General features: G+C 47.4%; 1 protein-coding gene across 9 annotated transcripts in view; it reads right to left on the bottom strand.

Annotated features, from left to right (window-relative positions):
- WDFY4 (WDFY family member 4) overlaps positions 1 to 24,961 on the bottom strand; it is a 239,735-nt gene that overhangs the window by 126,933 nt on the left and 87,841 nt on the right. For 7 of the 9 annotated variants that reach the window (XM_073353061.2, XM_073353064.2, XM_073353060.2 and 4 more), the window contains 15 exons: positions 23,723 to 23,874; positions 20,292 to 20,403; positions 19,315 to 19,505; positions 17,337 to 17,489; positions 15,062 to 15,135; positions 13,601 to 13,762; positions 11,959 to 12,050; positions 10,768 to 10,867; positions 9,665 to 9,870; positions 8,872 to 9,041; positions 7,601 to 7,726; positions 6,930 to 7,091; positions 5,477 to 5,674; positions 2,782 to 2,908; positions 1,724 to 1,881 (listed from right to left, as the gene is read on the bottom strand). In XM_073353061.2, coding sequence (XP_073209162.2) covers positions 1,724 to 1,881; positions 2,782 to 2,908; positions 5,477 to 5,674; positions 6,930 to 7,091; positions 7,601 to 7,726; positions 8,872 to 9,041; positions 9,665 to 9,870; positions 10,768 to 10,867; positions 11,959 to 12,050; positions 13,601 to 13,762; positions 15,062 to 15,135; positions 17,337 to 17,489; positions 19,315 to 19,505; positions 20,292 to 20,403; positions 23,723 to 23,874 — 2,183 coding nt within the window. Of the gene's footprint in view, positions 1 to 1,723; positions 1,882 to 2,781; positions 2,909 to 5,476; positions 5,675 to 6,929; positions 7,092 to 7,600; positions 7,727 to 8,871; positions 9,042 to 9,664; positions 9,871 to 10,767; positions 10,868 to 11,958; positions 12,051 to 13,600; positions 13,763 to 15,061; positions 15,136 to 17,336; positions 17,490 to 19,314; positions 19,506 to 20,291; positions 20,404 to 23,722; positions 23,875 to 24,961 lie in introns of those variants that run through there. The other 2 variants (XM_073353071.2, XM_073353073.1) reach the window with 2 other exon arrangements.

The following is a 24,961-nucleotide window of genomic DNA, read 5'->3' as shown; positions in this document are numbered from 1 at the left end:
ATCTCAGGGAGCTGAAATCAACAGGGCAGCTGCCTTTTGCCCCTTGGAGGTCATCAGGGATGTACTTGGTAGGTCCCAATTGCAGCAGAGCAGCAGGAGATGGTCCAGCGGTTAGAGTGTTAGCCTAGTACGCAGGAGAGCCAGGTTTAATTCCTGGCTCTGCCACAGACTTGCTCTGTAACCTTAGACAAGTCACTTAAGGTATGTCCACACTAGGAGCTGGAGGTGTAACTTCCAGCTTGAGCAGGTATCCTCACGCTAGCTCTGATCAAGCTACTGCGTTAAAAATAGAGCACAGCTGTAGCAACAGGAAGGGCTAGCTTCCCGAAGTGCGTGCCCAGTGTCTCAGCCAGGTATATCGGTGGGGGACTAGCCCCGGCCATGGCCACACTCTACTTTAGCACACTAGCTCAATCAGAGCTAGTGCGAGTATGCCTCCTTGAGCTGGGAGTCACATCCCCAGCTCCAAGTGCAGACATACCCTCTGTCTCTCCATGCCTTGGTTCCATCTGTACGATGGGGATAAAAGCACTGTCCTGCTATGGACCGGGATATAGGCTGTCTTGCCTAGTGGTCAGAGCAGGAGTCAGGCCTAGGGGGCAGAGCAGGGATCCAGGGTGAGGAACAAAGCCAAGGGTCAGCACCAGAGTCAGCTGCCAGTTACCCGAGCCAGGGGCCAAGCCAGAGTCAGAACCAAGAATTGAAGCTAAGGGCCAGAACCGAAGTCAGATACCAAGTGCCAGAGCCAAGGGTCAAGCCAGAGTCAGGGTCAGAAGTTGGAGGCTAGTGTTGGAGCCAGGACTGGTCACTGATGATTGAAGGGGAGGTGTAAGAGCAGGAACTTGAGGAGAGGGAAGGATCAAGCATGAAGCAGGAACACAGTGGGAACAGGAGCAGAGCAGGAGGCAGGCACAAGCAGGGTCCAATGCAGTCACAACAGGAAACCATCTTGTTGCTCAGACAAACTTCCTGTGCCTCCTCCTGGCTTAAATAGCATAGTTGGACCAATCGATGGAGCCAGGAGATCCTCCAATCAGAGCTCCCGTGGGGGGGGGTGCCTTGGCTGGGGCTATAGCACAACTAGCTTCTCAGCCCAGCAGGTTTCAGCAGGCATTGAGCAGAGGCCAGGATGCAGCAGCTCTCTCAGGGGGTCTTAGGCCTCCGCTCAAGACCCAGGATCTTGCATCTCTGACCTCACATTAGAAAGGATGAGCTACTCAGATACTAGAGTAAGGGAAGCCAGATCATTATTGAAGATAGATTCTCATGTTGTACGGCTCTGAAGTTCTTAGGCTGCAAGCTCTTTCCGGCAGTGACTGCGTGTCTATACAGCAGCTAGTGCTGTGGGACCCTGGTCCATATCCGGAGCTCTGTGGTGGCACAGCAACGCCAATGATCATAATAAAAAGGGGACCATTCTTTGATTTTTTTTTTTTAAATTGCTCAGTGATGAAGGGTTGGATTTTTGTAAAGATATTGTGAAACCTGAGGGTGAAAAAGTGAGATGGTGTGGTACTCCGGGCAGGAACTGTGGTTGCCCGGGTGTGTCTGCACCATGGGACTCTGATCCTTGACTGAGGCCAGTGCAATACAAGCAATGAGGATGAGAAGCCAGTGGATCATGCCCTTTGTGTTGTGAACTCCCAGATCTCAGAGTTAGCATGACATAAGAAACATCAAAATACATCAACAGCAGCAGAAGGAACCCCAGTGTCCCACTCACCACCATGATCTGCTCGGTAACAAAGAGCAGGATTTGCTTAGGGTCTGCAGCAAACATTCCACTGTAAAGCTTCTCCACCAGCTTCTGAGTGAAATAGGAAACGTTCACCACAGACATAGGCACAGCTACTTCCGCCCCGCCGTGAGGGTCACTGTCGCCTGCAGGGAATACAACAGGGGGACAGCGCTGTCAGATGCTGGAGCATAAGCCATGCTACCATCGTGCTGTCCCATCTGAGGCGGGGATATTGGGGGACTCAGACAGGAGACCCCCAAGAACAATGCAGGTGCTGCAGCAATGAATGTTATTGGTTTAGTAGTGGCATAATTCCATTGGCCAATTTGGAATCCATCCCACAGTGGACTGCTCCCCACTACCACACCGAGACACAAGAGGGACAGCTAGTAAGTCACCCACTCCACTTCCTGAAGTGCTTTAGATTTTTCTTAAAGGTTTCCCACTGAAGTAGTGCCCAGGTGCAAGCCCACTCAGGTCTCATCTGAGATCACAGCCACAGCTGTTATGCCTGTAGGCAGGTAATAGCACAGCCAGCGAAGTCCTATTTTGGTTGCGCTAGATTCCATGCTTCAGCTCCATTCTCACTAAGTCTGCTTTAATAACAGCAGCAACCCCTAGAGTTTTTCAAAGGAGGGCCAGAATCATTACTTTCATTTTAGAGATGGGGAAATCAAGGCACAGAGTCAACCACCAGGCCAGTAGCCAAGGCAGGAATAGAACCCAGGTTTCTTGGGTCCTAGTCAGGGGCTCTGTCCATTAGACCCACACTGCCTCCCCTATGGAGTCTTTGCTCTCAATGCCAGATTTTTAATCTTTCTTATAGCAGGGGACACTAGATGGAGAAGCTTGCCGGTCACATGGCAGGACCGCAGTACTTTCAATGCACTTGCTCTTGGGAGCATTTGAATGCCCCATGCAGCCTACAATGCTAAGATACCAGACCAATATTTCAGCTGGTGTTTCTAAATCTCTTAAGAGAACACAGTCAGATACCCCAACCTAAAAACTATCTAGCTGAAGATCTGAAGCTCATCACTCACCTCTCGGTCTGGAGGAGCCAGTTTTCCCACCCCCTTGGCTGATGATGTGGAAGATATCCATAGCAGAACGCAAGACTTCTGTCTGGAAATGTCTATTCTGCTCCCTGGTGGAGTTTTCTGCAGAAGCCTGCACAACCACAGCACGAAACCATCAGCACAGTGCTAACACAACAAAGGGCACAAATGCTGACCACCTTACTCAGCCTTTACTCATGCAAAGTCCACTGGAGATATGACAATATACACAGCTGAGGATCTGCCTCAACTGAGTAAGGATTGCAGGGTATGATCCAATATATCCAGGGTGGTTTGGGTTGAGGTTAAGGGCCCACTATAATCTGGGATGGTTTAGGACCAGGATAATCTCAGATAATTTTAGTGCAGGGTATAGGCCCAGGATAATGTGGGATGGCTTGTGTGCAAGCCCAGAACAACATGGGATGATTTGGGTTCAGGGATGTAAGGTTTGGTGGGACTTGAACCCAGACCCACAGGGCTACTCCTAACTAACATCCCCACACTGCAACAGCCATAACCCAGCCGCACCCTTTGTACCACAATCCACAAAGGTTTGATCCCAGGGGAACATTCTGCCTCAAGGGATCTGACGACAATGGTTTTAGCAATCCCTGATTGGCTCTTGGTCCCTATATCAGCCCATGGGGCCTAGCAGGAAGGGTCCAGGCAACAACACAGATCCCTAGCTAGCTGCTGCGACCACCCTGTTTCTCTGTTACTGAACTCCCGGTATTGACCTTGGTGCTGATTTGGATTCAGGCTCCTGACTGACCCCTGGAATCCCAACACAGACCCCAATACCTGGTATTGAGCCTTGGCCTGATTCCTGGCTCTGACCCTTGGCTTACCTCCTGAATCTGACTCCAACTCCAGATTGACTCTCACCTTGACTCTTGACCCTGATACTGGCTCTGACTCTGGCTTCAGTTACAGGATCCCAAGCTCCTGTCACTAGTCCTGCCTGCCTTCACCCAGGAGCCTGACAGGGGTATAACTCCAGATGTCTTTGGTCCAAATGCCAGTTTCTGATCTCCTGGAGCACCCCTCTTAGGGAGGTGGGAACTGGTATAGAGAAAACAAGGGCTGTCGCCTCAGCCAACCCTTAACCTCATTCTACAACCAAACCTTCACGGAGGCTCTGATAAAGCTTAATGCATTTCTGCCATGCCCTATGCGCTCCTGAGATTAAAGGGATCCCAGCACCATGAGAAAGGCCATCCTCACAGAGAGCAGCAGCAGGACTCCCAGCGACCTCCCAAGAGAACCGGTTCTCTGGAGATTTTCACAGCCCTTTTGGCAGGCTCAGGAGATTTGGATAGCCTGGAGAAGCGTTCCTGCTTTTGACAGCTTCTCTGGACTGAACCCCAACTACTTTTTAAGCCTTCAGAGATTTCCCCCTCACTCGTCTCTTCTGAGTGGATCGGACTCACAGAAAATGGAAGCCAAAATCAAGAGCTGAGGTTCAGTTCTACTTGTCTTAAAACCAGTGACTGGCCTGAATCAAAACCCCAGATCTAGACTCACCTGCACTTGGGATATTCAAAATATAAACCTGGATACTAAATTTGCAACTACTTCCTTCTTTATAGTGGGTCGATCCAAGAACCCCTGCTTTGGAGTGTGTGCAACCTGAGTCCAGACTCAACTGGTGCAGCAGCCATCCATCCATCTGTGCTTAGAAGGGGGTTTATTTATTTATTTTTTTGTCCATTGAAAATAAATGATTTTTTAAGTAAATCAGCACACAAGACAACCCCATATGGGATCTCACGGCATTAATAGAATCCATGGGCTGCCTTAGAATGTCATGTACACATTATAAACGGACAGGGAAAGATTTTTTACTGGCCAAGATCTAACTCCAGCATAATACATTTCTCCAATGCAAGTTACTATTGGTGCTGTGTACAGGTAGTATCCTGCCTTGGGTTATATGAATGCATGCAGCACAGGGGAATCTCTTCCCTACAGGGCAGTTAGGCTTTCAATTCTAGCTGGTTATCCTGAATAACATAACTGGAGGTGCCCCATATCCCAGCAGTGTGGTCTGGCCTCAGGCCCTCTTGATCACATGGTGCTTGCTAGGAGGAACTGCAGACAACCCCTTCTCGGAGTAGAGCTGCTCAGAATTTTTTTTTTTTGTCAAAACAGTTTTTTTGATGAAAAATCATGTTTTTGTCGGAATCTAAGCGGTTTGAAAAACATGCTGATTTCAATGAATTCTCACTGAAAAAAGGAACAAAGCATTTTGATAATGTCGAAGTGGAAGATTCTGACATTTTTCAGAACAGAACGTTTTGATTTTGTCATGTCAAAACCAGCCTTCGAAGTCAAATTCGTTATTTTAATTTATTCTTTTTAAGTTCACAAAGGTCAAACCCGGAACAAAACGTTTCCATTGACCCGAAACAAACTTTTCTAAAAATTTTGTTTTGTGGGAAATTTCAACATTTTTTTTTGTTCTGTTTCAGAAAAGGAAAGTTTTGGAAATTGTGGAATATCTCGCAAAATAAAAAAATCTGGTACCCGCCCAGCTCTATCCTGGAGAACTTGAAAGGAGTAGGTGGGGTGCAGACCCTTCTGAGTCCCTACATCACTGCAGGGTGCCTCCTGTGTCATCCCCCCTCCCCGACTCCCAATGCAGAGTAGCGAGGGTTGGAGTCTACGGCAATGAGACCTCAAGAAGTAGCTCGAACGGGTGCCCCTGTTTGTGCGCCGGGATGCTGGCCAGACTCTCCATCAGCAGGATGCGCAGGAAGTCCCACACTTGCTTCTTGGCAGGGTGCTGGGGCAGTGGGGCAGCCGGGGGGTCGGGACAGCTGTTTGCTTCAGTGGCAGCTGGACCGTTGAAGGGCGACAGGCCTTCAAAGCCTCCCTGAGTAAAGACAGCAGAGACAATGGCACTCAGGGGAGCTTATTTTACCAGCATTGCTTTCTCCCCACAACTGAGCACAGCTGCTACAGAGAGCAAAGGGGAGGCAATGCAATATGGCCATAAAAACTAAGAGCCAGGACTCCTGGATTCTATACCTGCCTGTGTCACACTGAGTATGCCTACCCAGCAGCCGGGCGGATGCTTCTCAGCACGGGCAGATATACGTGCTTTAGGTCCGCTCAAGCAAGTGCCCCAAAAATAGCAGTGCAGCTGCCATGGCATGGGCGCAACTTGGGCTAGCTGTCTGAGAGTGTATCCAGGAGGTTGGGCAGGACTGTTCTCAGATGGCCAGCCCGAGCTGCCACAGCCCACTGATACTTTTAGCAGAGCTAGTGCATGTCTTCTACCTGTGCTGGGAATGACACCTCCAAGCTGCTGCGTAGACATACCCACAATCATTCTGACTATGGACAAGTCATTTCACTTCTCAGTGCCTCAGTTTCCTCAGCTGTTAATATTAACACCAAGAAGGGTTTAGTGATGCCTAATACACATACCAGTGCCCCAAGGATGCCAAATAACAATAATAGTAGCAAAGCTGAAGGATGCACTCAGATTAAAGGGGCTGCAGTATGTGTGAAGCACTGTTAACCCCTCCGCCGACTTGTTTTAAAATCAGGAATGGGGGAATCAGCTGGCAGCTGAGTGGGGTTTGGTGAGTGCAGTGGGGCTGGGGCGGCTGCTGGGGTAGGGATGCAAGGGAGAAGCAACGTCCCCAGTGGGTGAGGGGCGAGCAGCTGGCTGAGGGAAATGAGTGCTACATACTCTGGTGAAGGGGTCACACTCAGAGGGGTGGTTCTTTAGTAGGGAGGATGGCAGTGCACAGGGATGGCCCCGGCCCCACAAGGAGCATTGAGATTAAAGAGTTTGGCTGCATCACACCTGGAGCCGAGCCACCCATTAGTTATCACTGACCAGTGATCCAGGCCATGGCTAAGAGGAAGAAGACAGGGAAGGGTGAAGACACCCAGCAGGGAACACTGGATTCAATACATTGGCCCCTACATTTAGGTTCCACAAAGGCTGACAGCTTGAGGGGCACGGACCATGGGATAGATCCCACAGCTCTGACTGGGTACGACTCACAACAGCATCAGCAGGGGCTCGGTTGGACTACCGGGGCAAAGGTGTCAGCTGGTAGTCCAACCTGGCTCAGTTGGCTCAGTCACAGCCATCCAAGCTGGTTCACACTTACCTGGTGCGCCCCCACATGGAAGACGACACTGGCTAAGGTTTGCAGGAAGTCTGAGCAGCACCACACTGGGTCCTGGGGGTAGCTGTGGTAGATGAGACACAGGAACTGCATGACGTTCCCAGGATAGGCCACCTCCCAGGAGCCCTCTGTACCTGCAAAGGGCTGAACACCGACAGGTGCATCTTGTCAGGGCAGCGCTTCACTTGCACGCGTGCTGAGCTGGCACACCTTGCCTTGTTCTTCTCAGCAGTCCCCAGAGATCTGAGTGGCCTCGGCTTGGCCAGAGCTGGAGAAGTCACGAACGAATTGCTCCAAGGGCCACAGGGAGCAGCTGCTTAGAGCCACGCGTTCCTCTCCTGAGCCTGAACACAGCTCTAACCACAAAGCTGGGGCTTTCTCCACTCAGAATGGGCAGGGGCTGGGGCCCAGAAGCACATTAGGAGGGGCCAGGATCCAGTCCGCAACTCTCAGATCCTAGTCGTAAGCGCAGACAGGGTCCCTCTGAAACCCCCTACTCCCAGCAATGATAAAATGGCCGAGTCAGTAGCTGGCAGCCATCAGCTCCCTGCCCACCACTGTGCTGTCACCCCTTGGGGAGGGAATGGGCTGCCTCAAGCAGAACTCTCCTCCACTCCCTCTGTGGGCCTGCGCACACACAGCCGGCTGCTCACCTTGTTCACTGTGGCCTTAACCATCTCTAGCAGCAGGGCCACTGCCTCTGTGCACAGCCCAGTTTTAAGGACGTCCTCTGTTTGGTGGTTCTGCAGGAGCCACTGCAGCATGGAGTCCAGATCTGCCTGAAGGAAGGGAGAGACGTTCGAGGAGGAGGCTGCTCACAGGGGCACAGCTGCACCCTTCACTGCTTTTGGAGCAGTCTAGAGCGATGGGTGAAACCTCCAGGAGGTTCCTGTTCTTTCCACGTCCAGCCGCATCAGGCACAAGGACAGTAGAACCTCAGAGTTACGCATACTTCAGGAATGGAGGTTGTCCATAACTCTGAAATGGTCCATAACTATGAACAAGACGTTACAGACTTCAGCCAGGGGGAAGTTGGGGCTGCAGCTGCAGGGCTGGAGGATGGGGCTTCTGACCCTACGGGCCATCAGGGCTCCCAGAGGGGGGCTCAGGGCTTCTGCCCCGTGGGAGCACCAGGGCTCAGGGGTTTAGACCTGGGGGGGAATGCTGGGACTTGGGGTTTCAGCACCGCAGCTCCATTCTGGCTTCAGGCCTGAAGGGGGCGCCAGTTATCAGGGCTTCAGCCCCGCAGCTCCACTCCCAGTTTCAGCCAGGGGGGAGCACCAGGGCTCGGGGCTTTAGCTATGGGGGAGCGCTGGGGCTGAAACCGGCACTCGCCCTGTAGCTAAAGCCCTGATCCCTGGCACCCCCTGGGGGGCTGAAACCAAAACCAGAGCCGTGGGGCTGAAGCCCCGATCCTCAGTCGTCCCCCCACCCCTGGCTGAAACTGAGAGCAGAGCTCTCGGCGCTCCCCTCTGGTCTAAAGCCCTGAGCCTCGGTGCTCACGAAGATCGGAAGCCCTGAGCCCCCCCATCCGCCGGGAGCCCTGACCCCCCACACACACACCCTGCGGCTGCAGCCCCAGTTCCCCAGGTGCTGCAGCCCCAAGGCAGTACAGTATTTGCTTTTTTGTGGGGGGTCTGCATTGCTGCCTGATCAAGGACTTCCGGGTCCACATGGTGTTCAGTTGACTGGTAAGTCTGTAACTCTGGTGTTCGTATCTTTGAGGTTCTACTGTAGCTCCAACCACCACAAGCTTCCCCAGCCTGGATGCTTGTGTTGTCCAGGGCAGACGTTGCTGGGCTGCCTCTCCGTTTGGAGCCACTACAGAGAAGCAGCTTAGGAATCCTAGGGAGCACAGCAGGGTCACCTAGCCAAGGTGCAAACTCTCATTCACCCCCCACACCAGCCTTTGTGGGGGCCTTACCTTGGACGCTTCTGGTGGGTCACATTGTGGGGTTCCCAGGAATAGCCCAGAGACCAGCAGGTAGATCTCAGGAAGGTGAATGTGATTAATCAGACATACTTGTAGCACCGTTAGTCCGAAAACTAGGTAGGGGCCATAGTCAGGCATTGGGGGCCCTCTTTTCAAATTGTCTAGAAGCAAAGGAAGAAAACATGCTTTGAACGGCTCAGTTTCCATCCTGCATTAGGTGCAGTGGAGAGGGATGGCTGACTGACAACGACCGGCAGTTCTCTGGGGCCCAAACCACCCTGCCTTCCTACTGTCAGCAACCCCAGCCGTTAGAAGAATTTCTCTGACACTAACAAAATAGAAAACCACCCTCCACTCTCATTCGCATGGTGTGACGTTCTCCTTGTGCACTCCCCAGTCTCACCTGGGGGAGTGAGCAGAACAGGGTTGCAGCGAATCTCAGAGGGACTAGAAGGTGGTGACTGACCAACTCACAGATGTACAGACCAGTTAGACTGACCTCCTGCACAGACCAGACCACACAATCTCCTCACCCAGTGATTTCTGGTCTGGAATCCCCAGCCTGCAGTATGATGGAGAAGGTATCTCCCAGCCCGGCAGTAAGAGATCATCCTGCTGCTTGGACCATACTAAGCTCACATCGAAGTCAATGGGAGATTTGCTATTTTATGCAACTGGACTGGTAGCCCCAGCCGATTGCTTCTGCACCAGGGTCAACATAGTTTTCATGAAACTCTCCCTGGAAGAGGCTATTTTGGGAGCGAGTCTCATATCTGGGACGTACCCATTAGGATATCCAGCCCCATGGAGCTGTTTTCTACCCAGCGCCCGGCCACCACTCCCTCCTTGAACTTGCTCAGTAGTGTGGGATTGTGGAGGAAGTGCAGCAGCAACTTGACCCCTATCACAACGGTGCTTGGGTGCAGATGGCTTTGTGTGAACATGAGGAACCAATCAGGCCCTAGCGCCAGGAACATCTCTTCTTGAGCCCTGGGAGAAACACAGCATGAAAAGTAAACACGTTAAAGACACTGGGGAAGATTTGATCTAGGAGCCTACATCACAATGGAGAGTTTATTCTCTGAAATCACTTAGGCCCTTACTCTGAAGAATATTTAGGTGCCTAACTCCCAGACCTTTGAGGAGCTGGGCAACTGACTTAGGCCCCTAAGTCACTTACGCTCTGGATATCGTGCCCACAATCTGGTGCTAAGGAGGTTCATTAGCTTGTTTGTCCACATAGTTTGAGCCATCTGATCCCTATGAAACCCAATTTAATTTATTCCCAGACAAACTACATCAAGATGGAGTCACAGTTAAGGTTAACATCTCCGTAATTTAGTGTAAAACACAGGACAGGGATGTTGTAATTATCCCAACCCAAGCATTATAAACCTAGAACATTCAAAATTAAGGTTTAAACTTGAAAGAAATTCCAATATGCTAATGTATGCAAATGCACACTTAAGGCACCCAAGCAACCTTAACTCTGCCCTGTAGTGATGCAATAACTGTGTGATTAGGATTAAGACATTGTAGTATTTGTAATCTCAGTTAGATGAAACTGCTTTTTAAAGACACATCGGATTTCTTTTCCCCTCACAGAACAGATATGGAAACCGTGATCTCTCTGATCTGACTGTTTGGCAACTGTGGGAAAAGTGTTGTCTATTTAATAGATATCACTCTAAACCTCAGATATCACACTGGGGAAAAAAAAAACTCTGAACCCAAACTTGACACATTCCGCCTCTCTCTCATTGACTGATGACACTCATAAATGCTAACTGGATGTTGAGCACTGGTCAAACACAGAGAGAGAGGGGGAACCGCGAAGGAGCCACAGTCCCTTCTCCGCCCACTCCATCCCCAAATGGTTCTACTTACTCAGAGGACAGATGAAGTTTGTCTGAACACATTACATCTAACAGCATCTTCAGTAACCGGTTTCGGAGCCAGATTGTTTTCCCAGATGTTTGGCTTAAGGCTACAATAATCAGAAGGAAATAAAAAGTAAAGAGGAGACAAAACGTGTTTCCAGCACTTTGATGAACAACCTTGTTTGTAGCCAATACAAATATAATTGGTTGTTAACTGGGTGAAGTACGTGTGAACATTTGGAAGTGGGGATCCTGCCACTGTAAGTACTAGTCATTTCTGAGTTCTGTTCCCAAAGCCCTACCATTAGGGATGTTTAAAACTAGACTGGACAAAATCCTGGGCAATGAATAATCTGTAGGGAACAATTCTAGACTGGGTGGAAGAGAAGGCTGGAATGGATGACTTCAGAGGTGTTTTTCCAACTCTAAACTCTGTGCATTGAAGTTCAGGCTACCAGTGTCTCCATAATGTATTCTGTTGCGTGGATGTGTTGTATCCAGTAGGACCTCCATTGGGACCACTCATAGGACAATAAGTAACAGGAAGTCAAGGTGGCTGGCTCTCCCAGCCGTCAAGTCAGACACAAATGGGGTAGACATTTAGAAGATGCATGGCTCCTTGCACTGCAATATGCACTTGCCCTAGAGAATGCCCCTTCACCCACATGGGACTCCAGCACAATGCAAAAACTACAGCGGGCCAGCAGCAACAACCACATTCCCATGGAATCCTGGGAGGGAACTTTCACCCTTTCATTCCATTGTTTTTAACCCACAAACATTGCTCTCTGTGAAATTTCAACCAAATGGACATTTCTCTTCCTGGAGACTTGTGAAAACCAGCACTTGAGGGGCTTTTGGTGCAGTGACCAAGCTCTGCCAACCTAACTGCAAGGAGAGATACCAGAGGGGGGGAAAGCATAACTAAGCACGTCACCTGGCTTTAGAACAGACCTTCCCAGACATGACTATTCTCTGTCCCTTTACTACCCCTGAGCTGTTCACAGTAGGGCCCTGACCCAGCAAAGCAATTAATTTTGAACTCCTGAGTAGTTCTGCAGTATGTCCCTCAGGGGTCTGCCCTTCCTGCCCTCCTCTCCCCTGCCCTCCCCGAGCACAGCCCTGCTGCATTTAGGACCTGCCCCAGGGATGAGGGGCAGCATCCATCAGAATTCATTCACCAAAGGGACCTCCTTACCTTCTCCTGGCGGATCAGAGATCCCATCCAGGCATATCTGACTTTCATCCACAGACGAGGGCTTTAAAGTGTAAACAAGGAACAATCCAATCCTTTCAGAGAAAGAGGAAATCATTTTGGTTAGCAGCATTTCCAACTATCACTATTGTACTGTGAGTCTCATGATAGTTGTTGCCTTTCTTAAAGCCTCAGCTCCTGGAGTCATGGGATTATGTGAGAATCTCGGCTTTCATTAATAGCGTACGTTTCTAGCCCTTGTGGAGAAAAGCTTGAAAATATGACCCCCTAATGACTCAAAAATAAAAATAAAAATGATCCCCCCTTTTTAAAAAAAAACCTCATAATTTTAAAGCCAGTTTTGTGATTTTGGGGGCCTGACTCATGATTTTTGAACCAATGGATTTGGTAATATTGGGAAAGCAATACTGCTCGTGCCTGGTGTCCATATCCCCTTGGGAGCTCCCCTCATAGTGTTTCTGAGTGACACCTCACTGGCTTCCAGGCATGCAACACCCAACATGGAATCTCTAGCAGCCCAGCAGGAAACTGCTGTGACAACTCCTTTTCACTTGTGAAATGCTTGAATACCATTTTTCAGTTCTCATCATACATGGATGAACGTTACACACGCACAAAGCAAGTGAGTGATGTGCATTCATCTGACTCTGGGAGTGGTGTTCCCTATAGACTAAAATACCACACTATAAGAACACTCCAGACATTACAACATACTTTAGCATTCCCCCAGGTTCGGGACAGTACAGGTCCCCTGTTTTTTAATGATGCTCGGGGCCTGCTGCACGAGCTGCTCTCCTGGAGGCTGTGGGACAGGGGCTGTCTTTATTTGCTCACACTGTACAGCACCATGCACACTGTCAGATCCAAGCAATTAACAATAAATAAAACTTAGTAAGTTGCAGCCACCCTCATCTTTAATAAAGAAAGAGGCTGCCAATAGAGACTGCATGTCCCAGAATGCAATGCTGCATCCGGACCAGAGTGATTTCATTAAAATCAAGATAGAGCTTTGAATGTTGGCCTGTGTCATCTTGGTGGCCCGCACCCCTATGTGTGAGGGTTGTGGACAGCACCGGATGGGTCTCAGCTGGTCTAAAGGGTAGAGACTGACCAGTCTGGGCATGAGCTATCAAATACTGCAGTATTGTGTTTCAAGCAGCTCTTTCCTCAGACAGCAATCAAGGGTTGGAATTCTCTTCTCCAGAAGGTCCCGGCAAAGGCAGTCTCCATGAGATTCAAGAATAAAATGGCCAGTTGGACATCATCTAAGCAACGGGATCAGACACCCATCAGCCTCGGTAATCTTACCTACCTTGAGTAGTTCCTTACGCTTTGGGTCATCCCACTGAGGTCAAGGGGCTACCTGTGCTATATTCACTGTAAGGGTCACAACTTGGCCGGGGGTGATTCTCACTCACTTGAACAGGGCTGAATTAAATGCTGAATTGGCTGTCAGTGGAGTTTTCCCCTACGATTCCTTGGAAGGGATCTACAGGGATTCTGTCTTTGTCCAGAGCACCAAGCAGGGCTGGATGTGGCGACTGTGATCACACAATAGGATTCCTGTGCTTGTAGGGGGACTGCTCACTTGTGAGCTGAGAAAATACTGCATGGTTGGGGTTACCTAAGAATGTCTTTGGTGTTGAAATAGCCCTGCAGCAGGTAGGAGAAAATGGTACAGATAGTGGTGACTCGTGAGCAGCTGATCTCGATGTCGTTGAGGAGGAAAACCAGTTTGGGCACCATTTGCATCTGGTAGGCGACTTTGGTGTTCCGACATCCATCTCTGCATCAAAGCAAGAGGAACGTTAAAAGCCTTTACTGGAAAGAGCCAATTCTGCCGAGTTTCTGCTAAAAGGGTTCTGCGTTCACTCTTTGTACCACGGACTTCTGACGTTGCCTTGGCAACCAATCAAAACTCCGACAGACAAATTGAATATGTGTCGGAGATGGGGATCTGAAGCCTTCTCAGTGTGTTCCTCCTCCCCCCTCGCCTTTCCCCGGAAACGTCCGCCTTTCAGCGAGTTCAAACAAAACAAAGTTATTGACTTGGAAAGCCCTGAATTGGTGGAAATAAATGCTGTTCTTGTAAAACTCAGCAAGAGACATCAGATGGGATCATGCCTGGCTTTTCAGTGCCAACAGAATGGAATCTACAGGCCTCATTGGGGCAGCCGGTCTGTCTTGCCCTGTCTCTCCAAAAATATTTAACTCTCTCGTAGAGCTGGTCGGGAAATTATTCTTTCCTCTGTGCAAATTTGGGTTGGGGAAGTTCTTAAAAATCTCAAAATTATTTGGTCTAAATTTCAGTTTTAAACCTGAAATCTTTCATTAAAAAAATTGGGGGGGGGGAATTTCACCCTTGATTAAATGAAAATGTTTTGACTAAAAGGTTTTGGGGTTTTTTTTGGCAAAGATGTTTTCAACCAGCTTCATTACTTTTAAAAAATCAAATGAATAAATAGACATCTGGCTTTCTATTAGGACTTGTCTGTAGTGTATCCAGCATACTTTGGGCACTGAATAAATAACCAATGAAAAATAATAAGCCATCTTCTCCCTCTAAAAGTTGAAGATCTGAAGAATTCTGACATTAAATTGATCTCCCTTTGAGGGCATTACGTCCCGAGATTTGCACTGCAGAATAGCGACTGCTCCAACCAGTCCTTACAGATGCCATTTTCCAGAGCAGTTGTGTGCATAGAGCTAGACTGTAACTACCAAACTCAATCATCTGGACTTGTTGAATGGAAACATGTGAAAAACTTACCATCCAGTCTAATCAGGCAAGATGACCTACTTTCTTTCTCTAAGTGCTATGGGTCAAGTACTCTGCTGGTGTAACCCCACTGAAGACAATGCAATGCCTTCAGCTAGCAATTTGGTCCTATGATTCTGCGACATGGCCAACAGAACCAGTAAATGAAAGCTTGGATTTTCACAGGGCCTTAGAAGAGCTAGTTGCCTGCCGTCTTCCATGAATTTTCAATGGGATCTGGGCACATAACTCCTTTAGAGACATTCAAAAATCCCAGCCTAAGCTTATTAGTTCATCCTATCTCTGCCATAGATGCCAACTATGTACCTTGAGGGCCGCAGGATCTCCACAAGATGTGAAAAGAGGGCAAGGTCAAGATTTTCTGGTGCATTTGACCAAAGCTGAAAGACAAATGAAACCAGAGATTTCACAGCTTCTCGAGTTCAGCTCCTTTTTCTCTACTGACATGAGATTAAATAAGTTTTTAAAAAAATCAAACGTGTTTCTGCAGCACATGCCTTCATCCCGAGATCTCAAAGCACTTTACAAACATTAGTGAGGCCTCACAACATCCACATGAGGTAACAGAGTGTGTCTATTACTGATGGTGAAACTGAGGCACAGTGCTATTTGCCTACAGTGAGTTAGTGGCAGAGGAGAATAGAATCCGGTGTCCTGGTTCCCACTTTTTCTTCTCTGACCAACTGATAGCATCCCAACTACACCCATTTGGTTTAAAAACAGATCAGAAAACATGCAACACATACAATCTAGTATGAGTCAGAAATGCCTGGAGGAAGTGTGGCCCAGTGTAAAGCACACTGGCCTGGGACTGAGTGCATTTGGGTTCTGACTCTGTCACTGTTCTGCCATATAAATGAGGTCTCGGTGCCTCCATTTTCCCATCTGCAAAATGGGGACAACAATACTTTCCTTTGTAAAGTGTTGTGGCTGAAAAGTGCTGTATAAAATATATGTATTTTTATACCATGTAAAAGCACATGGATTAAGCTATGTTGGAAAAAATATATATACCATAGAGTACATTTTTAAGTGAACTTAAAATGACATTTTTCAATTTGCATCAAGTGTGTCTTGGATTTAGGGGGAAAGGAGTAAAATAAAGCACAAAAAAAGGATAATTTCAGAAATATGGAAATGAATGATCACGGAGAGAGGGAGAGAAAATATATCTGATCGCACGGTGCACAAAAGCAGGCAAGCTGCAGTTTGCACCCAGATAACGAGCTTCCACAATCACTCTGACTGACATGCCCCAGAGAGATCTGCCATGAGTCTGTCTCTGAAACACGTACTTGTGCAGCCCTGAATAGGGACTATTGCAGGCACTGAGATCACATAACGTGAGCAGAGTAACAGCAGAATGCAGGTGCTTTAGAAGAGAGCTAGAGAACAACTCTGGAGGCTCCTTGTTCTATAAAGATCCTCCTTTATCACATAGCCTGGTCCACCCTGGGGCCTGGAACACCAAGAACTCTTCAGATTCAGCTCAGAGGCACGTGGACAGCAGCAGGACTGTGGGAACTGGCCTGGTTAATGCTCACAAATGCAGAAGCTTCCTCCTTTGCAGGGGTTTTCTGTGGTCAGAGTTCTTGGTCAGAGTGCAGAACAAGGTGGGTTTATTCAATGAGACTTTTTGTGACAGGTCTGGTAGAGCTGAAACTTTTTGCAGGGGAGCCATCTTTACCAAAGAACAACACCACACTAAGTGGAGGTTTGAGTGTAGCCTGAGCCTGAATTGCAGGGCACACATGGTAACACACTCAGCCAATCTGGGACTTTCACCTTTTTCTCCCAGGGGAAGTGCCTAAGGAGCCATCCCTGGAAACAAAGCACTGGAAAACAGATTGCAGGGACCAATCCTGCTTTGGCCCAGTAGGTGGAGAGGGGTGGGAATGGAGGAGATGTACTATAGGTCTCTCCCATCACTAATTTCTATGAAACTGGATTCACCCCATCTGAGTGCATGATAGAAGAAATTCACTCCACTGTTAGGATCCCAAAGCAGGGCCCATCCAGCACATAAGCCCCATTTATTGACCCAATCCAGGGTAGTGCTGACAGCACCACCCAGCAGATGCTCATTTACTCACAGAATCCATCCCTAAGCCCTGACTTCAGTGATGTATAGAGCTTTGTACGGGCCCTCTGCCTTGGGGGGAATTTCACCCTACAAGCAGGTTCCACGCTCCAGAGTAGGAAACAATCTCATATTTGTTCAGCTCCTGGAATGATCAGGGCACTTGGACAACTGATGACGGGGTGGCAGCACCAACAGGACAAGCAATTAATCCCCAGCCCATCTCAAATTACAAAAATACTATTCTGGATCTGTTGGCTGGAGCAAGACATAAAAATAACTTACTCTCCTTGGGGGAATCTAGAGACAGACCCAAACTGTACTGGAATTCAGACTTCAAACACCCCAGGTCTGGACGGTACTTATATGCAGGGTTTTAGTTCAGACCCACACCGGATAAGTTGTAGCCTTCTCATCAGATACAGCCATAGAACGAAATTTATACTCTAGAGCCTCCTTTAATATAGCTAAGGGAACACATACAATATTTAGTAGCTTTACCTCAAAGTTACTGAGAATGTATTGGAATGCACTGTAGTTCTTTATAGTCGAGGATTCCAAGCCCAGCTCTGCCGTGCCTGCTATGGAGAGCACCAGCTGTAAAATCCTGTTGTTTAGCAGCTTTGTCTTCCTCCTTAGTAGGTACACCAGGAGCTGAAAAGAGTTATTGTGCATTCATTGAGCCCAAAAGCTGTAGAAAGCACAGTAGAAAATACAGTCTGCCTCACTGACCTTATAGCATATTATCCAGCGTTATTACTAAATATGACATGCCCAGCACACTCCAGACACAGTATTCATACATGCAGCATAAGACTGTCACTTCAAGCAGTGAGTGAAGTTTTTAAATATACATTGAAAATGTGGGGGGATGTAATTGGCAGGCTGGCTTGCAGGAGGAATTTAACAGCAGAGCAGGAGTATTTTTGGGTAAGAAGCAGCAGGAAGGAGTGAAACACATATAAACTTGTGCTGCAGGAAAGTTACCAAGAACAACGTGTGAATACACATGGAGAGCTCACTACACTGTTACTCATGTTATTAGTTGTTTGTGAGAGGAGCAGATCAAAAATTCAAATTTCAACTTTTATTTATGAGAAACGGGGACACGTTTTTGTGAAAATTTTCTCGTTTTTCAACTGGGTCTAGTCGTGAGTGTTTGGGTGATCGCTGCTGTATCTGGAAAGTGTTCAAGAAGCTCCTGAGTTTCACAAAAGTTAGAAGGAAGGATTATTCACCCAGAAATATGCACCAGAAAGTGTGTATGTGGGTAATTCACCATTGATTAGTCTCCCAATTAGAAAGCTTCAGCAATCCAAACAGAGAGCAAAAACAATTCCATGTGACACAGGTAACCAATCGCGTAGACTGAACAACATATAGCAAAGAGTCAAGAATCCAGAGTCTGACAAACTGCAAAAACTGGCAAACACTTACAAATAATGAAGACAGTCACAGGAATCAGAATCGGATGGGGAAAATGGGCTAAATCCATCAGATCATTCATTCACAATGAATAATTCAGCCAGCTCTAACATTCATTCAAATAATGCAGTGTGTTTTTCCAGATCCAGGGGGTCCTCTCTGTTGCTCTTTTAAAGATACCTTCTATGCACAGTAGGACTAATTATTTATTGAGATCTCTCTTTATCTTGGGTGACACCAATCATTTCACTTACCCAATGACACACTCTGCTGAAACTGCAGACTTGCACCTGATTTCCACCCCAAAGTACAGTAGAATATACATCATCATCTTCTTCCACAAGCCAGACCCCAAGTTCATTCAAAACTCTGGGAGCCAACCCTACTTTCGAAGTTGCACGGTACCGCTGAGTTTGGGGCAGCTCGAATGTTACATCCTGAGATGCAGACTACATTTTTGCCTCAGCCCAGTTCCTAGCAAAAAAAAGACCCTCCACAATTATCACTAACCGTCCCCATTACTGGCAGGCTCAGCAGAGAGAAGTTGAGGACTTCACAGGCCATGGAGAAGGAACAGAGCTCTTGCCCTAAAAGCAGTTTTCCGGATGAGGGTTGAAGTATGCTGACAGAGGGCAGTACTTGGGGGGAGTTTGCACAGCTGCTGCCTATGCATTACCTGCTCTGAGGGTAAGGTCTTAATACAATGGCCAGTGTGACACCTTCCATTTTTCCATTATCGTAACAAGTAAGCGAAGATGCTGTGAATCTTCTGAAGATTGTGAGTCTCATTGGCTGTGTCTGGGAGTGAGCCCTGCCTGGCTGTTTTCACCAGCAGCAGCTGAGCTGTGATGGAGATGATGGGCACAGGATTTAGGGCTCAGTCCTGCAGGTCTTACTCTCAGGCTTTCCATGGGACTAACCTTAAGGGCTGTAGGCCTTTAATGCCTCACTCCCATTAGCTGCAATGGCCTTTGGGCCAGGCCCTCAGAGAGGCCGAGAACACATAATGCAAGTGAGGCAAACAGCACCTGAAACCAGAGGGGCTCATTCTCACCTGGTATCCGCCGATGTGGCTCATCAGCTTCTCACTCATGGGACTGCGGTTCAGGACGGAGTTCAGGACTTTGACTGCGGCGTACATCGCATGGTCATCCCGGGCCATGGCAATGAGGCCTAGCAGAATAGCTGGGCCACCAATAAAGTTCAGGCTGTTAGCTGCTGGGCAAGACTGGAATACTCGTACTCCTGGGGAGAGACCAACAGTTACTAATCCATGCATCGACATGGAACAAATCTAGAGCTGGACATTAATGGGCACATGACTGCAGTACAACAGAGACACCCTGTTACCATGCTGCATCTCTGGGCAGGGGAGAACTTTCATCCCGAGAGCAGACTGCAGTAAATCTCGGAATTCTGCTGCATCTGAAAGTGAGGGCGGTGCGTTTGCTTAAACAACCCAACCAAGAGAGAGATGGGTCTGAGCAGCAACGCCTGAATTGGGATCAGAACTCCAGAGAAAGACAATCTGCAATGTTAGTCCTGGCCATTATTGTCAGGGTAGGGACCAGCCATGAAGCTGGGTTCTAGATCTGAATCTCTCCCACGTTCAAGGTTATTCTGAGCCAGGGTTTTGGTTTGGGCTCATCTTTAAGAAAACGCAGCATAAGAGAGATGAAGAGAAATGAAACTGCAAGAGGAAAAGGTAGAAATGCCATTAACTAATTGAGTCTGGCAAAAGGACTCATTGCTCTACAGTATGTGACCATGACATCATTCCCAATGATGCCTATGAGACTTTGGAGCCACATCCATTACATATATCTGAACAAGATCACTACCAAATGCCTTGAAGCTTAAGGCATTAGAGGCAAGTTATGCCCTCAGATACACGTACATGCTGGGATCCCATTGATTACATTGGGAGTCCTATGTACACATTTCAGGACAGAACATATAAACGTCTGAAGATCCAGTCTGACTAGCCCCAGCTCTCATGTTCTACTTTTCCATTCCCCAATTTGTACTTACCAAATTGGCCCACAGCCACCGATCCAATAGTTCGTAAGGGACCAGCGAGGTGTCCAGCAATGTTTGTAGCCAGGAAAACCGGTGTTGAACTGTCACGAGAGATGATCCCCATCTAAAATAGACCAAAGAGACCTCGTAGGAAACATTGTTGGAGGTTAAATTGGGGGTTGGGGAGCAGAGAAGGAAGCAAGGAATCGGGGATTGTATTTGTTTGGGATTATTTTAGTATTTTTAGACCATCATAGAACATTTCATGTACAAAGATAAACTGTTGATCAAAATGAATAACACAAGGGGATTCAAAGTCAGAACTGCTCATCCAGCCCAAATATCTCCTCCAGCTCCGCCACACATGCCCCTTACTGTTCCTGCTGTGGGTACTGCATTGCAAGGGACTCAAAACAGCAATGTGGATAGCCTATAGTATACGCTTCAAACCCCAGGGACAGCTGAGTGAAATGAGGCACCCAGTGAGAGAGTGCACTCCCCCTTCCAGGGCCAATCAGGCGCTGACAATCAGACCCGCCTGGGTATGATCAAGGAGGTCCCTGCCCCACTGAAACAGGAAAGGCTGCTGAGCAGCAAGGAGAGGACTAGAGGCCACCCGGCTCACAGGGACTCATCGTACCAGGCTCAGAGACTTTGCTGGAGGATGTTGAGTTGAGGTGTTTTAACCAGGGGTCCTGACTGCTGAGGAGCAAGGGCCTCTCTACCTGTTTTACAAACGTTCCCTCCGTGAGACTTTATTAAAGGAGACATACTCATTTGGATTAGTGGGTTTGGTTTTGTTCCCCTGGCCTCCAGGGGCACACCGGCACAGCACACCCCCTCACACAGCCTTAGGCATGAATAACCCGGCTTCTGTCATTATTTCAAGCCAGGATTTTTACACTGCCTGAGCACTGTCAGAGCTCGAGCTGTATGTCCCTCTCCAGCTAAAACGAAAACATGGAGAAGATGGAGTTCAGGTCAAGAGTGCTCGCCGGTAACTTAAGGGTAAAAAACCTTTGGAAATTAGAGCTAAGGTACCCAAACAGCCATACTGAGCCCAGTGTTGTCTCTACTAAGATCCAAAGCTTCTTCCTCTGGATTTAAGAAGTCTTCCGGCAGCAAAATCTGGGAGTGGGGGAGGAATCAGGACTTCAAGCCTGATTTTAAATGATTTAAGGTCCATTGTTACAAATCTTCGGTCCATTAACTGTCACATGGTAGCATTCTCTTTTAGCATCTTGTTGAGTGCTCATGTATGAAATTGTTTGACAAAAAGAAAATTCCTAGGCAAAAAACTTTTTGTTAAACAGAGAAGGGATGTGCAGAGCAATCAGGGAAGCTACCTAAGAACCATAGACTTATAGGATGTGGGAGGCTAAGGAAAGTTTGTGGGGCTGAGGAGCCCTGTACACATTGGGCTGAGGATGAGGGAAATCCTGGAGAACTTAGCATATCTGTAGAGCTACAGGAGTCCCTGGGGAGGTTAGTCCACTACTCCCACACTGCTGCAGTGGGCTGCAGCTTCCTCACAATTCACTGCACTCATAGTTGCTCACGGATGTGACGCAGTGCATCCTTCTCCACCATTTCCTGGAGTCTCCACCATTTCCCTTTCCCTCACATTTGGAACAAAGAGATTCTCTTGGTGGAAGACACCACCATACCTAACCCCCTAGGCATGGAACGGTTCTGCTCTGTACCTTGTTGGAGGAGCTGGTGGCGGTAAAGGGTGTGTGCACATCCAGAGTCTGCTACCATCTGGCTCCCCCATGTAGAACACTGCAGATAATACCCCACCTGACATTTGTGGGTGAGGGACTTGAAGACTGTCTCGGAGGAAATACCGTAGTGTTTGTACTCTAATGCCTCTCGTCGGACTCCCCTGGGGGCTAGACTGTGGCTGGATGAAGGGATGGTCAGGCGTCTCAGATGCAGAGGCATGAGCCAATCAAGAGTTTTTTCCTCCTGGCATCACTCCAGAGCAGAGTTAAGGTTGTTAGAGAGCTTTAACTGTGCATCCCTTACATTGCCATGTCTGCATTTCTTTTAAGAGTAACTTGCATCCTGAATCATGAGAGTTTGTAACAGTTCACTTGGGGATAATTACAAAACACCTGTAACGTTTTTAACCCCTAAGTTATCGATATACACTCAATTTCAACTCCAGTTTTAACATATAGTTTTTGGCCTAGGAATTTTCTTTTTGTCAAACAATTTCATACATGAGCACTCAACAAGATGCTAAAAGAGAATGCTACCACGTGACAGTTAATGGATCGAAGATTTGTAACAATGGACCTTAAATCATTTAAAAATTACAGTCATATGACGTAACCCCCAGGCCATAAACCAACCACTAATTGACTGAGATCAAGAAAAAAAAGGCTCCTATGGGCAAGTTATTCCATAATTTTGTTTTATGAAATTTTTGCACCTTCTTCTGACACATGTGGTGCTAACCGCTGTCAGATATAGGGTACTGAGTTAGATGTACCATAGCCTTGATCCACTATGGTGATTTTTATGCTCCCTGTGTTCTTATGATACAAACATTTGGTTTATTGGACAAATGTACCAACCCAGTTTGTTGGTTATTAGACAACATTTTTTAATATTGATCTGCTCTAGGAATTATTTGGGGGGAAGATCTCTGGCCTGTTATACAAAAGGTCAGATTAGATGATCACAAGATGATCCTTTCTAGCCTTGGAATCTATGAATAGACCTGGATGAATTTTTTCAAGCAAACAGAAATTTTTCCAAAAATGCATTTTTCAGGACTCCAAAACTATTTCGGGTCCAATTTAGTAAATAGTTTCAGCTGAAAAAAAGTCAATATGTTTTGTTTTGCAGTTTTTAAAACAAGCCATTTTGACATTTCATTTCGTCATGCTATTTTTGACTCAAAACAACATTTTACTTAGAAAATGTCCTTTTAAAATGTCAACCATCGATTTGAAAATATTATTCTGAGTAGACATTTGAAGGATTTCATTTGACCTGGCCAATTTTTGTTTGTTTGTTTGTTTTTCATTTAATCAAGAACAATAGGAAACAATTCTGTTTCTGTTTGAAATAAAACAGGGTATTTTTATTTTTCGGTTTGACCATCAAACCCCAAAACCAATTGTTTACTCAGCTCTAGTTCTCAATTACATAGCAGCCTTTGGTGCGCATAGTGTTTAAGAAGACAAGTTTTCTCCTGTAACGTAAATTGGTTCGAATCTCCTCTCGCTTCCTTCAATGCAAATCAGGAGTAACTCCGCTGAAATGAATGGATTTATATTAGTGTAAATTTGGTGTACATGGGAAGAGACTGAGATCCAGGAATTCAGGGAAAGCACCAGAGCGAGGAAGTTACAACAAAACCAGAGACTTGGCTCCAAGAAAATCTAAATGCAAAGGTGCCTGGCTGAAAGCAAAGGAAGAGAGCCTGTGACCTCTTTGGCGATCAGCCGACCGTCCACTTCGTTGTAGCAGCTCTTTATGTCTTGGATGGTGGTGGTAGATGAGCACATGGCGTTGATCCCAAATGAAATTCTCTCCTCTGCAACCAAGGCTGTGAGCTGAGGCTCTTTGGAGTGACCATTAGCTAAAACAAGAGAGACTTTTAAACCCATGAGCAATTTCACATTCTTGGCCCGTGAGACTAAAACAGGTAAGTGGATAAAATGTGGGGGAGAAGGGGGCGTTTAGAAAGGGCTCCACTTTGATCTAACCAGAACCAGAACTGTATCTACATCTTTGCAGCCCAGAAGCTGAAGCTTGCCAGCATGCGCACCAGTAGGAGCTGCACTCAGCTTTTCTCCACTGGAAACTGCTCTTTGCAGATCTTACCACCAGCATCTCCATGAACCCAAGAGTTGAGAGCACGACACACAGTGCAGGTTTCATTAAGGAGGTGTCTGTCACTATATAATTATTCTCATAGGATAAATCCTTGCTTCTCCACACGATCCAAGTAAAGAGCTGGGCAGTGGAGCCACACCATGAAGGACTTTCCACACCCACCCTCTGAGAGCTGGGGAATGGTTTACCCCATAGCGATTATACCCTGTTCTCCAAGTGATTCCGAAGCCCTGTGCTTGGAAACTGTCAGGTCACTGGGTTCCCGGATTTGACTACACCTCACTTGTTACACAGTAGTCTCCCCCTTCTTGGGGAGAGGAGGTGGTGCATCACGGCCGTCACATGGCCATGGAACATCATGGGAAATGAAGTCTGGCTGGGGATCCCAGTCTGTAGAGGAGAATGGGAGCACGAGGCTCCCAAACAACAACTCCCACAAGGAACTGCTGCAGGATCAAAATATTTTGGCTGAAATAGTTTGATTTTCAGGCATTCAATTTTTTGACCAAAAAAAAAAAGAAATCCAAGCTTTCCCTGGAAAGCAGACATTTTACATGAAAAATGTTTTGTTATAAAAAAAACTCAATTTTCCATTGAAAACCAGTTTTGATGAAAAATTTCACCCCTCCCGTACCCTTTGCTTTAGGCTGCAGCTTCAGCAGATGGGTTTGTTCCACTCTTTTCAAGTGGGAGAAGACATCCCCAGCCCACTGACTTCCTAATGCAGAGGTGGATACACTCAGCAGTTGAACAAGCAGCAATCAATAACTAAAATGTACTGGAGATGCTCTGTCTGCCTGTTTAATAATTGAAGCTAACAGTATACTTTA

This window comes from Lepidochelys kempii, chromosome 7, assembly GCF_965140285.1.
Source record: "Lepidochelys kempii isolate rLepKem1 chromosome 7, rLepKem1.hap1, whole genome shotgun sequence".
Classification (NCBI taxonomy): domain Eukaryota; kingdom Metazoa; phylum Chordata; order Testudines; family Cheloniidae; genus Lepidochelys; species Lepidochelys kempii.
Note: the sequence above shows the minus strand (reverse complement) of the source record. Positions and strands in the feature narration are given on the sequence as shown.